Raw genomic sequence first — 14,439 nt, forward strand, 5'->3', positions numbered from 1 at the left:
CGGCGCCTCCGCGCCCCTGGGACGGCCGGGGCTGTCGAGGAGCGCCTGCGGAGCCTTCCCTGGGCCCCCAGCTCTTCGTAGGACCCTGGTGTCCTCCACGGGGTCGCGGCTCTCCCGAGATCTCCGTAGTATCCAGAATTCTCTTCAGGACATCGGTGCTCTCCTCAGAGTGCAGCCAGGCACTGACCACAGAATCATAGAATGGCCTGGGTTGCAAAGGAGCACAATGCTCATCCAACCCCCTGCTGTGTGCAGGGTCGCCAACCAGCAGACCAGGCTGCCCAGAGCCACATCCAGCCTGGCTATGAATGCCTCCAGTAATGGGGCATCCACAACCACCTTGGGCAACCTGTTCCAGTGTGTCATGAAGGATCCTGGCAGGTCTTTCCCAAACGGCGTCCATAGGTTCCAGGCTTGGGATGTCTGAAGGCAGACCCCAGGGTTTGGGGCCTGATGTCTCGAGTCTTGTGCCTTCATGCCAGTGTGCTGGGTGCTGTGAGGGTGAGTGACCAACATGATGTGACACTGAAAGCAATGGGATTGCCAGCATAGAATCACAGAATTGGAACAGACCTCATAGATTCCAAGTCTAACCCACCCCCACCACACCCCCTGACCGCGTCCCCCATTGAATGCCACATCTCCACTGTTCTTCACACCTCCAAGGATGGTGTGTGCACTGTGCCAAACTGCTGCCGTGCTCCGTGGCACTGACAGCTGATGAGCAGCTTGAATGCACCCATGAGCTAAAAACGAAACAGTCCTCCACAAGCAGTCAAAATAATTAATTTCCCTTTAAAAACTACCTAACTCCTGCGAGAAGGGGGTTAGTGCCTGAGGATGTGTCCTGGCCATGCAGAGGATGTTAGGAGCATCATCAGCACAGTGCCAGCCATTTCAGCTGGTTTGCTCCACTGTTTCTGCCTGAGCACAACTAAATACATTCTGTCATTGTTTGTGTGGTTGCTACCCTCAGCTGACAAAAACACGAGCTGTTTTTTCTGCTGTGGATGTATCCACAGGCACTGCGGGCCCTGGGCCGCAGTTGGTCACACCAGCATCACCCCAGGCATCGCTGCTGTGCTGTCCTGCCCAGGGAAACCTCAGCGTGCTGGGCGAAAGGGATGGCAACCAGAGAAATCCTCTCAACCAAAGGCACTGAGAACAAGAGTGAAATGCAAAGGGAATGCACTGGGAGAAGGGGAATTAAGTAGTGTCACCAGATGGTAGTGTGAGACTCAGTGTTCCCTGTGAGGATCCTCCCCCCTCCTCAAAAGATTTCAGCAGTTCATGGCTACTTAGAGAGAACAGGGAGCGATGCAGGTCCCTGCAGGGGACCACAGATGATCAGGGTGAGATCAGGACTGGGGCTATCTGTAAGCAAACCAAAAAGGGCTGATTCCTGCAGCAAGGCTACAATGGAGACGCTACTAGTTCTGCGTAATGCAACACTGCAAAAAGATCCCTGAGACCATTGTCAAGCTAAGAGCAGTTACTGCGTCAGCACAGCACCATGCCTCAAGAGTCCTACGGAGCAGCAGAACTAATCAGCCAAGGCATAGGATCGCGTTAATATGGCATCTCAGATGGCTGAGGTGAATCTCCCAAAGCCTCTGGGGGCTCTTGGCTACACAGACACTGTTCACAAAGCTGGAGAGAGAAAAAGAAGGAAAATATTGGTAAAACGTGCTCAAGGTCAAACACCACATTGGTGAGAGGACTGAAAACAGAACCTGCAGTTCCTCACCTCTCCAGTACTTTCTCCACTGGGTCATAACAAAATCCCAGAAGAACAATGGGGTTTTGCTGCTGGTGACCCAGTAGCTTCATAGTAGGTATTCTGGTATAGGATCAAGTGATTTCTTTCCCCTAGCCTTTGTACTAGTCCAGCACAACATTTCAGTGACAGACACAAGAAGATACCACCAGATGTCTTAAAGGGGATTGAAAACTGTTATAATAGTCCCCATGACTGTACAAACCCAATCTTTTGTTGTAAGCTGATAAAAGACAGCGAAATGCCATTTGCTGCTAAGTGACTTCTAATGATTAAATAAGGTTTCTCCTTCCATCATCTCCCCCCCACCCAGGGCATTTAGTGATAATATAAGACAGATTTTGCATGTTGTTTAGCTTATATGGCCATCTGGCACTTTTGCATTTCAGTAGCCTTGAACATTGGAAAAACAACAGATAAAGAAAACCAGTCCTATCTTATCAGAGACCTGGAGAAGTTTAACTCTCTCAGAGTACACAGGATTAACCAGGTCATATAGCTCTTTATTTATAGTTTCCATCTTAATTAGCAGTCATATTCTGCAAAGCTTTTCCACTCTAAACCCAGTTGTTCCTTATCTCCTTTGCCTCTGTTTTGGTGGTGAAACACTTCACTCCAGCAGTTGCACCCAGCTTCTAAATAAGACATTCTGCTCCTGGGTGGTGGAGTTGCATGCTGAGAAATGAACCACAGGTTTTAACCCAGAATAAAAAATGACTGGTGTCTTGTCAATGCTTGGGGGGAGGATGCTCTTTTCAAATGAAAACATAGTGGTCCTGACCTAACTCAATTAGAAACGTACCTAATGCTGCTGAAACATCGACTAATACCTCTGCACTAAGCAGTTTCTTCATCTGCTTTTGCTAAAGGGGATAGCTGTACAATTCACCCACTGTAACCTCACTCCAAACAGTGCCTGGAAAGAACTCGAAGCGTGCTCCCCACTCAGCAGTGGCTTAGGGCTGATCCTGCATTTGTTCTTGGGTTAATTCCTGCTCCCATCTTCCTTGTGGAAAAAAAAAAAGGAAGGAAGAAAGTCTGAATCTTTTTGGAAGTGAATGTAATTTCCTTAAGAATATGGTTTTAATATGGCTTTTGGCCTCGGAGCATAAGACCAGCTGCAGGATGCTTCCACCTGTAGTGCTGAGTGAGAAGGGCTTTTGCCTGGAATCTGTAACAGCAGGGAATGTTCATTGTAAACACAATGTAAATAACAGAGGATGTAAAGATATGCAGAGATAAAAACTACCCAGATCTTGTTTTTAACCACACCTCACATTTTATGATTGCTAGTTTGCATTTTAGACTCCATGCAGTGAAAACTGGGAGCTTATAAATGTGCTACAACATCTGACTGCTAGGTATCAGGCTGCCAGAGTGCAATTTAACACCTCGAGTCAGGTACCTCGCCTTGCTATTTATAACCCAGTAAGTGTGAGACAGCTCCCAAGAGTGAGTGGAAACTCCCACCTCCCTTGCAGAGACCTGGCTGCAGGAAACATTACAAAGAGGGCTCGTCCAATGGAGTGAGGTTACCATTTTATTTTTACCACTGTGGGCTGCAGGGACTCTGCTTGATGTGGTTTATTGCATATAGTTGAGGCAGTAGAGAAAACACCCCCAAAAAAGGGAAGCTCTCCTTGTCCTGGTGAGAGTCCCAACGTACATCTCCTTCTTGGCCCAAGGTAGGACTGTATACGTGCTCCCCTCCCAGGCTATAGGCTGATACATCAGGGAGTTCGTGGGTCACTCACTGCTGTGCTACTGGTACTCCTTGTGGAGGCCTTCTTCCTTTGACAGCAGGAGAGCAGCAGCCACGTGATGCTGTGGACTACAGCTTTGTAACTCCATTTGCCTGAACTCTGGCCAAAAATATATTCAGAAATTGCAATTATTTCTAGACTATATTTAAAGATAGGTTTCTCTATGTATTGCTCTTCAGTAATGGGCATTTATGCAAGGGTAGGAAGAATTGCCCTCACAAAACACAGTATCTCACATGAAAGAATGAAAAGTAGAGTAGGAAGAGCATGTTAGCAGATTTCCACAAAATGATTTCCGTGCTACAAAACGTATCTGATAATGACACTCATATTTTCAAGAAACAGGGAAATTCTAATTGGTTCTCAAAGCTTCAATGGCTTAAATGTAAGCATATTATCACAAAATCATCAGGACTGCATGAGAATGACACATTTAATCTTTCGGGCATGTATAATACTTGTACAAGATAATGAGTTTATGTATTCATATTGCTTCTTTTTAAATGGTAATATGTTTATTCCTCTTAACACAGTAGAATCAGTAGCAATCAGGAATTTGGCTGGAAAAAAAAATGACCATGCTTTATCTTAAAGTGACATTAAAATACTTTAAAATTGTGGCATTATTCAAATACAAAAAGACCACTGCAGTGTCCTAGATATCATTAGTGGAAAGTGTAATTGCAGTCATTAAGGAAACTCATTCTTGGCTGTAGCCTAGGCAGCTCAAGTAACAACCAGTGAAGCTGCAGGCACAGTCTGAGCTTGCCAAGGACCTAAGTTACGTTCTCACGTTACGAGTTTGCAAGGAGTGTGCCCTGCTAGGCTATCACTGATGTTACTCGAGCTGGTGAGGTTAAAGCCCAGGCTGTAGTATAGCCACACTGCCTAAACTCAGTACTAACAGACACTCAAGAAGAAATTAACTGAGCAACAGCTCTGGTCTAGATGCTCTCCTGGTATGAAATAAGAAAAAATGGTTTTTGGTTGGAAAACTGTTGGTTGGTTGTTTTTTTTTTTTCCTGAAAGCCAGTGATTCAGCATGGTTCAAATAACTGGTCTTTATTCTGATATCATAGGGTATAATTCTTGAATGCTCTCAAATTCCACTGATCCAGGGGGAAAATGGCAGTAACAAAATGCAGCAAAGAGTCAGGACTACATTGGACTCCGTGGGCAGGGTCTACAAATACAAACTCCTGTAGCTGTTGTTTAATTGGGCCTTTTTTATACCAGTGGGGTATCTCAGAGCGTCAATAAACTCCAAACTGTTAATTATTATTTTACAGTATATGAAGAATTTTATGGCCAGGATTTGCAAAGTTTCCAAATCTTTGCTGTATCTCTGGCAGCCCACACAAGGAAACGTGTGGTGGCATTTCTCTGCCAGCTGTATTCTGTGATGCGCAGAACCAGTAGCAGATGGTGCAAAAGAGACCGCTGCTGCAAGAAGCAGCTCTGTACTCATACTGAGCATCCTTCAACCCACTTCTTGCTGTTTCCATTCACTGTAACCGTGTTTGAATAAAAATTTACTGATGTTTTACCCTAGTGCCATTAGGAGATGCTGATGGCAAGATATGGCTGTTGCCCAGCGCTGACCACTGCACTCAGCAGTTCCCTGTCTGGCCATACTCATACAGTGTCTACATTTTTTTTGCAGCGCCACCAAGTGGCTGATTTCCTCATCAACATTTCTGCATTTTTATTGTGATAAAGAAGTGCAGAACAAATCACCTTGCACGTGAGTGGCACCAAACACAGTCACACAAGGAAGCTGGGACACTGCTCTTGGATTTATACTCCTGCATATGAGAGAATGAACATGAACGATACATAACAGGTAAGGAATATATTAAGTTTCTCAGAAAATCAAGGTTATCCTTGACATAGCTGAAAAATCCTACAGTGCGTTCATAAGTCTCAGACAATACTTTATTCATGCCCTTACAGGACAAAGTTACCTCAGGAATTCCTAGTGCTATGGTGGCAATGCTCCAATGTCACCTTCTTTTCGCTCACAGCACCCTCTGAGAACATCAGTGCTTTTCTGTCACAACACACAACAGGAACAACGCCCCCACACCGGTTCCCTGACGTGGCAAGCACGGCAGGTAGGCGTGTGCTGGCAGCAGGAGCTTGGCATGACTCCTCGAAAAGCCTAAGCGACGTCCTGAGGGCACAAACCCCCCACCCAAGCCGCTGAAATGACGATAAAAACCCCACAGCCCCTCAGCCCGGCGCCATCTTACAGCGCCTCCGCTCCTAGAGGTCCCCACCCCGCGCAGCTCGCCAACCAATGAGCGGCAAGCGCGGGGTGGGGCAATGCTCAGCGTAGCCAATGAGCATCAAGCATGGCGATGACGCTGACCAATAAACAGCTCACTCCGCGAGTTAGGCTCTGCCCATCAACCGTCCGTTAGGAGCGAGCCAATGAAAGCCCGCTGATTGGCCGGGGCTGGCCAATCAGAGGCGCCAGGTGAAATTTGAAAGCGAGTGGAGGCGGCAGCGCTGAGGGAAGCGGAGCGGCGGGGCCGGGAAGGTATGGCGGGGTCGGCAGCGCGGGAATGGTTTGGGAGGGAGAACCTGAGGCAGCCCTCAGGGGAGCTGGGAGGCGGGTGATCCCCGAGGATCCAGGTCCTGAATCGGACCGCGTTCCGACTTTAAAATGATATTTGTGTTTGCTGTAATGTGTAAGCACTGGAGCTAAAATAGATTACTGCTTTCTTCCTGTCCTTCTTTCTTAATCCAGGATGTGGGATGAGGGTATCTTTGTGTTAAAAGTGAGTGGGGAGCTCTGTTTCTACCTATATTGCATTTGTCTTCAGGTTTCACACGATCGTGTCTACAGGATTAATTGTTTAAAAGCAGGTAGCTCGCTGTTGATGCTTATCCGTGGCAGAAGGACCTGAGAAAGCCTGTAGTACAATAGCTAGAGCAGCACTTCCTTAAAATGAAAGACAAAGCATAAAAGTCCTTGAAATGTGTTAAAATCTTTGCCACAGTACAAGGCAAACACAGGTTTTTGTAAGCTTGTCTGATACCTAACAGCTATTGTATAGGTATGGTACCTTCCACAAATTAAAAAACATGCCTGCAGTCTGGATAGGCTGCTGTGTTTATAGAGAACAGATAAGGAGACTCAAACATTGGAAATTTGACCTGTAACTTGTCAGAGTCCTGAGGATTCCCTGTGTATAATAGCATGTGTTGTTTCTGACAGCTCAGGCAGAAGTTTCATGATCTCTGCTCATAGTTTGGTACATTTGGATGGTATCTCCCTGCTTTGCTCCCCTGTTCTTTGCCTAGTGGTTGCAGAGGCCCAAGCCTAAATGCTGCTACGGAGTAATTAAAGAGATAAGGAGAGAATCATTCTGATGTTAACAAAGCCAGGTACCATCCTTGGGCAGATGGACTCCTTGAGTAGCTTGCTAGGTGTCACAATTCTAAGGAGGAATCAAATAAGGTGAGAGTCTGGAGGGATGGCTCTTGCAGGATTGATGCACCCAGTATTTATCATAGAATGGCCTGGGTTGAAAAGGACCACAATGATCATCTAGTTTCAACCCCCTGCTATGTGCAAGGTCGCCAACCATCAGACCAGGCTCAGAAGTGAGCAGTTGGGATCATACACAGACAGTTAGCTTTTAGTTGAAAGAAATGTCCATTTAGTTTGGATAAACTTCTTGGCTGGACCTCTCAAATATTTAATATTATCATCTTTACCACCACGATGTCCACAGAGGATGGCTGTAGAGTCTAGATGGTAGCTGCTGCTTTTAGGAATGGTTTTCTTTTGGTGGGTATAAAAAAAACTGCCTATTGTAGGAGATAGATAGTAGAGGTATACTTCCACTAACTGTTTTCTGAAGGGCTTTTAGTAACACCATAGGAACTACTAACAAGATCAGCCCAAAGATGATTATTGGAGAAGTTCATGTATTAACATTCCTTAATTGCTTACCTGTAAATTGGGGTAAATATGACCTGTGAACTACGGTAGACTCCATCTGGTCATTTGCAATCCTTAACTGACATCTTTAATGAATTTCTGAAAGTTGGAACATAAAATGAAAAGACATTAACCAACGAAAGATATTAACCAGTCAGGTGGTACTGACATGCACCAACTCTTCCAGGATCTTATGGAAGACATCTGGTCTCTGACTTGAGTACTTTAAGCTGAGTTTTGCTTTTTTATTTCCATTTGATCATTTAAACTTCCTTAAGCTGTTTTGTCCTCCTGCAGCGCTAAGCATATTGGGGAGAAAAAGAAGAAAAGCATAGCCATATAGTAGATTTCTGACTCATTCATTGTCTCTAATATCTATCCCAAGCCCTTCCAAGGGCTGTGCAAGCCCTGCTGGTGATGTGCAACTTATTCTGGGCATGGATACTGCCATGAAGTTGGGCACAAGGAGCTGCCACTGCCAGCCCCAGAGCACAGACTCACCTTATATTCCTCTCCCAGGAAGCATGAAAACTCTCAAAAAGGCATCAGTAGGGTGCAGGGAATCGTGCTTTTTGCATTGCTGCGAGCACAGCATGTACAGATCAACTGTTGCTTTCATCAGGTCTTCCTCAAGTTAAAAAAAAAAAGTAGGGAGAAATCCTGCTCGGAATAAATGCTATTGTGTTGCAGTTGCATCCTGGAAACTCAATTAGGAACCAGAGCCAAGTACTCTGAAGCATGACAAAAATGCCTTGCCATCAGATAGGGCATAATGTAAATGCTTAGTGGCAGTGTTGCTTCCAAGTATTGTCCTACAACCTTGTCATTTGCTTTCTTGTCTCCTTAACAAGAAAAACATCTGTGTTGAAAAAAGGCTAGTTCAGTCCCTGGCAATGACAAAGCCTTCCCTCCTAATTCTGTCTCAGAGTTGTTGATTACTTACCAAGCAAACTAGCACCTTGAATACATAAAATGAAGAGTCATTGCTGAAACTGTCAGTTGTACGTGTACCAGAGAAAATGCAGAAATGAAGAATCTAGATCCACCTTTGTGACATACAAACTTGACTAAAAAGGGCAGAACAAACCATGTCTCCTTTTTTCCTATCGTTACGATTTTTGTCCAGGATAATCAAGATGGCTGCTACCTCCCACTTTGTCAGTCGGTACAAAAAGGATTTGAGTACAGAAACCATCAGAACAAAAGTCGCTCGCAGGAAATCCATGCTCCAAAAGGAGAACAGACACAAGTTGTTTGAAAAGGGCAGACAGTTTGGACTGACAGATGTCAATGTTCAGGTGTCAAAAACGAGGGGGATTTCTCAAGTAAGTGGGGCAAGTGAAACGTGCTCGCAAGAAAACAGCAGTTTGAAACAGAGTAAGTAAAGCCTTGTTATATAGCTTTTTAATGTGTTAAATGTGGCCCATGCTTTAATTTGTAACTATTACTCTTTGTAACTATCAAGAAAATAGACTTAATACCATCCGTTATGACTCTAGAACTATTTTTTAGTCTTTACTTAATTTTGTCCACAGTATCCTAAGGAAGAATGCATTGTGCTGTTAATATTCACTAGAATGGCTTTGTTGTTCAAGAAGTGAATGACCTTGATCTATAATCTCATCTCATCTAAGCATCTGTTACATGCTTAAAGAGTGGTTAGAAATTGGCATTTTACAATTTTTATTTTTATTTTGCTCCTTTTTGTTAATTTCTCCTTTCTCTGGGAAAACGAGTCTGGCACATACTGGATTCTGCCTGTATGGCTCTTCTGTGTGCTGATGGCTAAAGAACTAAGTAACTCTGTAAATACCTTTAAAGAGTTCTTTAGAAATATCTCCACATTCAGTATTTTGATAGGAAAAAATAATTGAAGGAAAGACTCAAATCCCTGTGGAATCGCATCAAGTACAGAACTTGAGAAATTACAGCCTGGTCATCTTTGATGAACTTTAACATTCAATAGGTTTGTTTTGTTTTTCCAGACAGACACGTCACAAGGTTTTGTTCTCTCACATTTCATGTCACTTACTCTAAGCTTCCAGCAGACTTCAGTATTTGGTCTCTAAAGCTGTCCTGATCTTCAGCTTCCAGTGATAATTACACAACTGCAGAGCTGACTGTAACTCATTGAACGTGGCCATGCAGTCTGTACAAGTATTTCAGTAGAGAAGCTGGTACAAAAAGCTAATTGATAAACTAATGCCAAGTGTTAACTTTAGTACTAGTAGCCTTGCAGGAACAGCCTGTACACTAGAACATGGCATGAACTTGCAGCACTTCTAGGATGCAGATTTGAGGACGCGTATTTGCAAGCTGGAATTTATCACTGAATACACTGCAGAGAATTTAGGCTTTTAGCAAGCTGACAGATCATGTGTTTGTGTTATAAAACTTAAATTGAAAGTATAGGCACATACTCCAGACAGTCATTTTATAGAATCCTAGAATGGCCTGGGTTGCAAAGGAGCACAATGCTCATCAACCCCCTGCTGTGTGCAGGTCGCCAACCAGCTGCCCAGAGCCACATCCAGCCTGGCCTTGAATGCCTGCAGGGATGGGGCATCCACAGCCTCCTTGGGCAACCTGTTCCAGTGCCTCACCACCCTCTGGCTGAAAAACTTCCTCCTGATATCCAACCTAAACCTCCCCTGTCTCAGTTTAAAACCATTCTCCCTTGTCCTATCACCACCCACCCTCACAAACAGCCGTTCCCCCTCCTGTTTTATACTTTTTAAGTACTGGACGGCCACAATGAGGTCTCTCTGGAGCCTTCTCTTCTCCAAGCTAAACAAGTCCAGTTCCCCCAACTTTTCTTCACAGGAGAGGTTCTCCAGCCCTCTGATCATCTTAATGGCCCTCCTCTGGACCCACTTTAAGAGTTCCATGTCCTTGTACTCTTCTTGCTGACCTAGTGTGTTCATCTTGGGTTTTGGAACATTTTTCTGGCAGTTCTCCAACTTGCTTAGTTTCTGACTTTTACTTGGATGAAAAATATCTCCAATGTGTAATAAATCATGTCTATCTTTACTTCAGAACAATCTACAGATGCAGCCACCAAGAGGGTGAATGAACGCAGGGAAATGCTTCAACGCTATAAAGAAGAGAAGGAACTCCGAAAACTAAAAGAGCAAAGAGAAAAAGCAAAAAAGGGTGTGTTTAAAGTTGGGTTATATAAACCTACTGCATGTGGATTTCTTTCACTTGCGCCTGAAGTTCCCACAACAACAAAGCCAAAAGAAAAGGTAATAAGAGTAACATTAAATACCTAAATGAATCTTATGTAGTATATGACATTGAAATTTATGATTATGTAAACAATTTTATGCAAGTTATGTGAAGTAAATATAGTATAAATAATTCATAAATATTTTGTAATAAGGAATAATAAGGGAGTAATTTCCTTCTTTTTTTAACAAAGCAGGAAATATAAGAGGTGTTAATTTTTGTACTTATGACTATGGCCTTGGTTCAAAAAATAGTGATTCATCTGCAAATAAAAGCTAAGCTGTTTTAGAACTGCTAACTTGTTTGTATTTAGCCCATCTGATTTTTTCAAATCACTCACTTGATATGTTTTGACTCTGAAGTGCACAGACTTGTTGCTTTACCTACTTAGGCTTCTTGCTCACTCTGGCAGTGATGGAAGGGAGGGAAGGGAGTATGTTAACCTTGTTTCCTTGGGGATGTTTCCAGGCAGCTCCTGCTTTCTCTGAGAGGATTACTCGATCAAAGGCCAAGAACCAAACAGAAAAGGCTGTGATATCAACTGCATCGAAGCCCTCTACGGTTTGTCCCTTAAATGAACTTTAGTGAATAAATTGGGAGAAAAAGATGTGATTATCCTTGAGCATGTGAATCAGGGTTGTATTCTGATGTGAAAAATGATACCTCCAAGCAGGTTTTCCTGATGAAAAGGGCAGATTAGGTCAGAAAAGCTTTCAGCAAGCTGATAGAATTTATTGTGATGATTTGAGCATTGTGTTGAACTGAGCTACAGAGTTTGATTAAGTCAATACAGAGAAAAGTGCGCTGATCTTTCAGGTTCCTTTTTCCATGTGAAATATTATTGCAGTCAGCAAGGAATGCAAGTAAGAATAGAGGCAGTAATGAGACTGAAAGTAAATACTTTGGCTTAGAGAACCTGTGAAGCTCACCTGGATGCAGAAAGTCTTTTGTGAATGCAGATTATTAAGTCAGTTCTTTTTCTGCATTACACTGCAGCTTCAGAAAGTTGAACCCAGCAAATGGACTGCTTGTTACACACTGCACGTTTTTGCTCTCACAGTGGGGAAGAACAGTTGTTCTTAAAATTCAACCTAAAAATATTATGGTATGTTATGCCATCTTATTTAGCTACCTGTTTAAAGATGTGATTGAGATGCCCATCAGACCCCGTAAGTTTGATTTCATGGAGCCTGTAGTGACAGATCTGATGCACAAAACTGTTGAAATCTTATCTATTTGGCATCTTAATTTCATACAGATGAAATATTTAACTTGTAGAATATTTTACCCCACGTTAATGTATGTAAGACTATCACTGCCAAATTTATTATTTTCAACAAGCTGGATATGAAACTGTTTTATTTTGAAAATTTCCTATGCAAGAAGATCTTTGTCTTGTGCTTTCCATCTCTTCTGGATAATAAGTAAGTAAAACCAGTGGCTAGAAGTCCAAGAAGATGTAGCAGTTGTGCGAATTTCCATTTAATGCTGCAGCCTTCAAGCCTTATAAATGAAGATGTATGTTGTTGGAAAGCAATTACTGTAGCTATCACTCATGATTAATCTTTACTGCTAAAAGTTGGAATCAATTCACTGTTGGCATATTTTACTAGGAATCTTGATAGTCTCATGGTTTTATTTGTATTAAAAAGTAGGTTTTCTGAGGAATTTCATCTGCAGTAATCTGCAAAAGGAGCTATAATTTGCATCTAGCAATCTTGCCTTATGTAATTTGAATGCATTTGGAAGGTTTCCAATCATGGCTGCGTGAAGGGAGAACTGAGTTAATTCTGATCTTTTTTTTCCTGAAAAGTGGCTTTTAGATCACATAATATGTACCAAGATGCAACAATAATTACCCTCTACTTTCAGAGTAAACTGAATAATTTTCTTCATTCTGTTAGATAAAATCTTAATTAGTTGGTATTTTAATATCTGAAATGAGCTGTTTTAGTTATCCTTAATATCACTGGCATTTTTAAAATACCTTTGCTCTAAATTACCTGCCTTTTGTTTTACTGGAGCCTAGGAGAGAAAGATGAGGAAAGGAGCTGGGCTACTTCATTTTGGCAATCCTGGTGCTTCATGAAGTGTGATATTCCTTTGTAGGTCTGTGCCAATGGGCAGAGCGTGCGCCCCACGCAAGCAGGACGTAAGCAGATGAGTACAGACAAAATGGCTGCAAAGGGGAAAGGTACGAAACCAGAACGATCCCACATCTAGGTCTGAAAGGACATGGCTGGTTATTCTTTTGAGCCAGTAGTTGTAGCACTGTGAGAGTGGGGCAAGGAATGTTTTTAGGAAAGATCCCCCGTATATATTGGGGTTTAGGGAACAACGCAGTTTTTAGGATGACAATTTCTTGCAATTGGAACAAAGGCAACTGCTCAAAGACTATGCATCATGTGACTGTAGATATTTTATATACTTGTAGCTTCTGTAGACTGGGGGAGATGGAATGCAGGATATTTAATGCACTTGTGGTCACTGATGATCACTGCAGGAAAGGGAGGAGAAGGTCAATAGGCAGAATTGCATGGCTGGAGCTGTACAGAGCTTCCTATTTACCTCTAAGGGAAATATCACATCTTGCTGCTGTTATTATAGATTAAATGACTTCATCTGGAAAAGACAAGAGATAGCTGATATAAGTAAAATGTGAATTTTGGTATTAAGATATCCCAACAAACAGCTAATTATATGAGCTGCAAATATTTTGAGTGAAGTTTGATACTGTGCAGTAGTTATGCTATTAATGCTACATGAAACTGCTTGCATAACATGACATTGAAATAGGTTTAGAAAGAATAGTCTTCTGGTAGAGCGTGTGAGCATATAGCACAGAGAACAAGAGCCCCAACTTCTGATGCAACTGATGTCATGTGTAACATGTAATGTAACTGAGTGCATGTGTGATTGTCTGCTTCCCTAGATGACAAGCACAATCTGTTGTTTTCAGATTTCAAAACAGCTCCTTCTGTATCTGTCTAGCTGTTGCACTTCCAATGTGAAGACTCCATACATTTCTTGAGAAAACAAAACAAAATCAAACAAAACCAACCCAAACTATGTCTGTTTAAGCAAGTAGAGAGTACATTTAATAATAAATTCTTCCTGGTAGTGCTGCAATGTCAAGGCTTCAAGTTTTTAATGCTAAGAATAGTTAACACATGATATTCTGTAATTCAGTGTGAAGTTATTTTCACATCACCATGTAATTAAGTCAGCAAGCAGCAGATGTCTATTTAAATAAATTTCATTCATGCTTTCAGTGAATGCTGAACAGATTTCTCATCAGCGTTTGAATAACAATTAAAACATTAATTTAGATTAATCACTAGATTTGATAATGCTTTTGGGGAAGGAAGAATATGCATTACGTACTTAAACACTAGTATGAAAATGTTAGGGAAGTGTATGTTTGGGTAAATCCAATGTTATGGTTATTCTGCAAGTAATTTTTTTCCCAACTTGTCAAACAGCAATTCTGTGGAAAGCAGAGCAGCATTTTAAGAGACAAATATCATTAACAATAACCAAGTGGAGCTACTAGATTTCCTACAGATATAGAAAGGCAGAGCATGAAATAAAGAGCTGTTAAATTTTTCTGTGCATGTTAATGCTATTGGTTTTGAAGGTAATAGGAAAAGGTACTAAAACACGTGGATGAAAATGATTAAGATGGCAATGTAGTGCATGAACATAAGTCATATTTTATA

At 42.3% G+C, this 14,439-nt stretch overlaps 1 protein-coding gene and 1 long non-coding RNA gene across 5 annotated transcripts in view; one reads left to right on the forward strand and one right to left on the reverse strand.

The window, feature by feature from the left end:
- Positions 1–2,846: 2,846 nt before the first annotated feature.
- LOC109367938 lies at positions 2,847–5,898 on the reverse strand. Its single transcript, XR_002115539.2, has 3 exons — positions 5,505–5,898; positions 5,278–5,345; positions 2,847–3,639 (listed from the first exon to the last, which is right to left on the reverse strand). It is a non-coding gene; the product is annotated as an uncharacterized LOC109367938 (long non-coding RNA).
- A 97-nt stretch (positions 5,899–5,995) lies between these two features.
- DLGAP5 (DLG associated protein 5) overlaps positions 5,996–14,439 on the forward strand; it is a 22,363-nt gene continuing 13,919 nt past the window's right edge. For all 4 annotated transcript variants that reach the window (XM_031553734.1, XM_031553735.1, XM_010712114.3 and 1 more), the window contains exons 1-5: positions 5,996–6,082; positions 8,619–8,869; positions 10,529–10,737; positions 11,189–11,281; positions 12,830–12,914. In XM_031553734.1, coding sequence (XP_031409594.1) covers positions 8,629–8,869; positions 10,529–10,737; positions 11,189–11,281; positions 12,830–12,914 — 628 coding nt within the window. In that variant the 5' untranslated portion in view covers positions 5,996–6,082; positions 8,619–8,628. The remainder of the gene's footprint in view (positions 6,083–8,618; positions 8,870–10,528; positions 10,738–11,188; positions 11,282–12,829; positions 12,915–14,439) is intronic.

Source organism: Meleagris gallopavo, chromosome 5, assembly GCF_000146605.3.
Source record: "Meleagris gallopavo isolate NT-WF06-2002-E0010 breed Aviagen turkey brand Nicholas breeding stock chromosome 5, Turkey_5.1, whole genome shotgun sequence".
Classification (NCBI taxonomy): domain Eukaryota; kingdom Metazoa; phylum Chordata; class Aves; order Galliformes; family Phasianidae; genus Meleagris; species Meleagris gallopavo.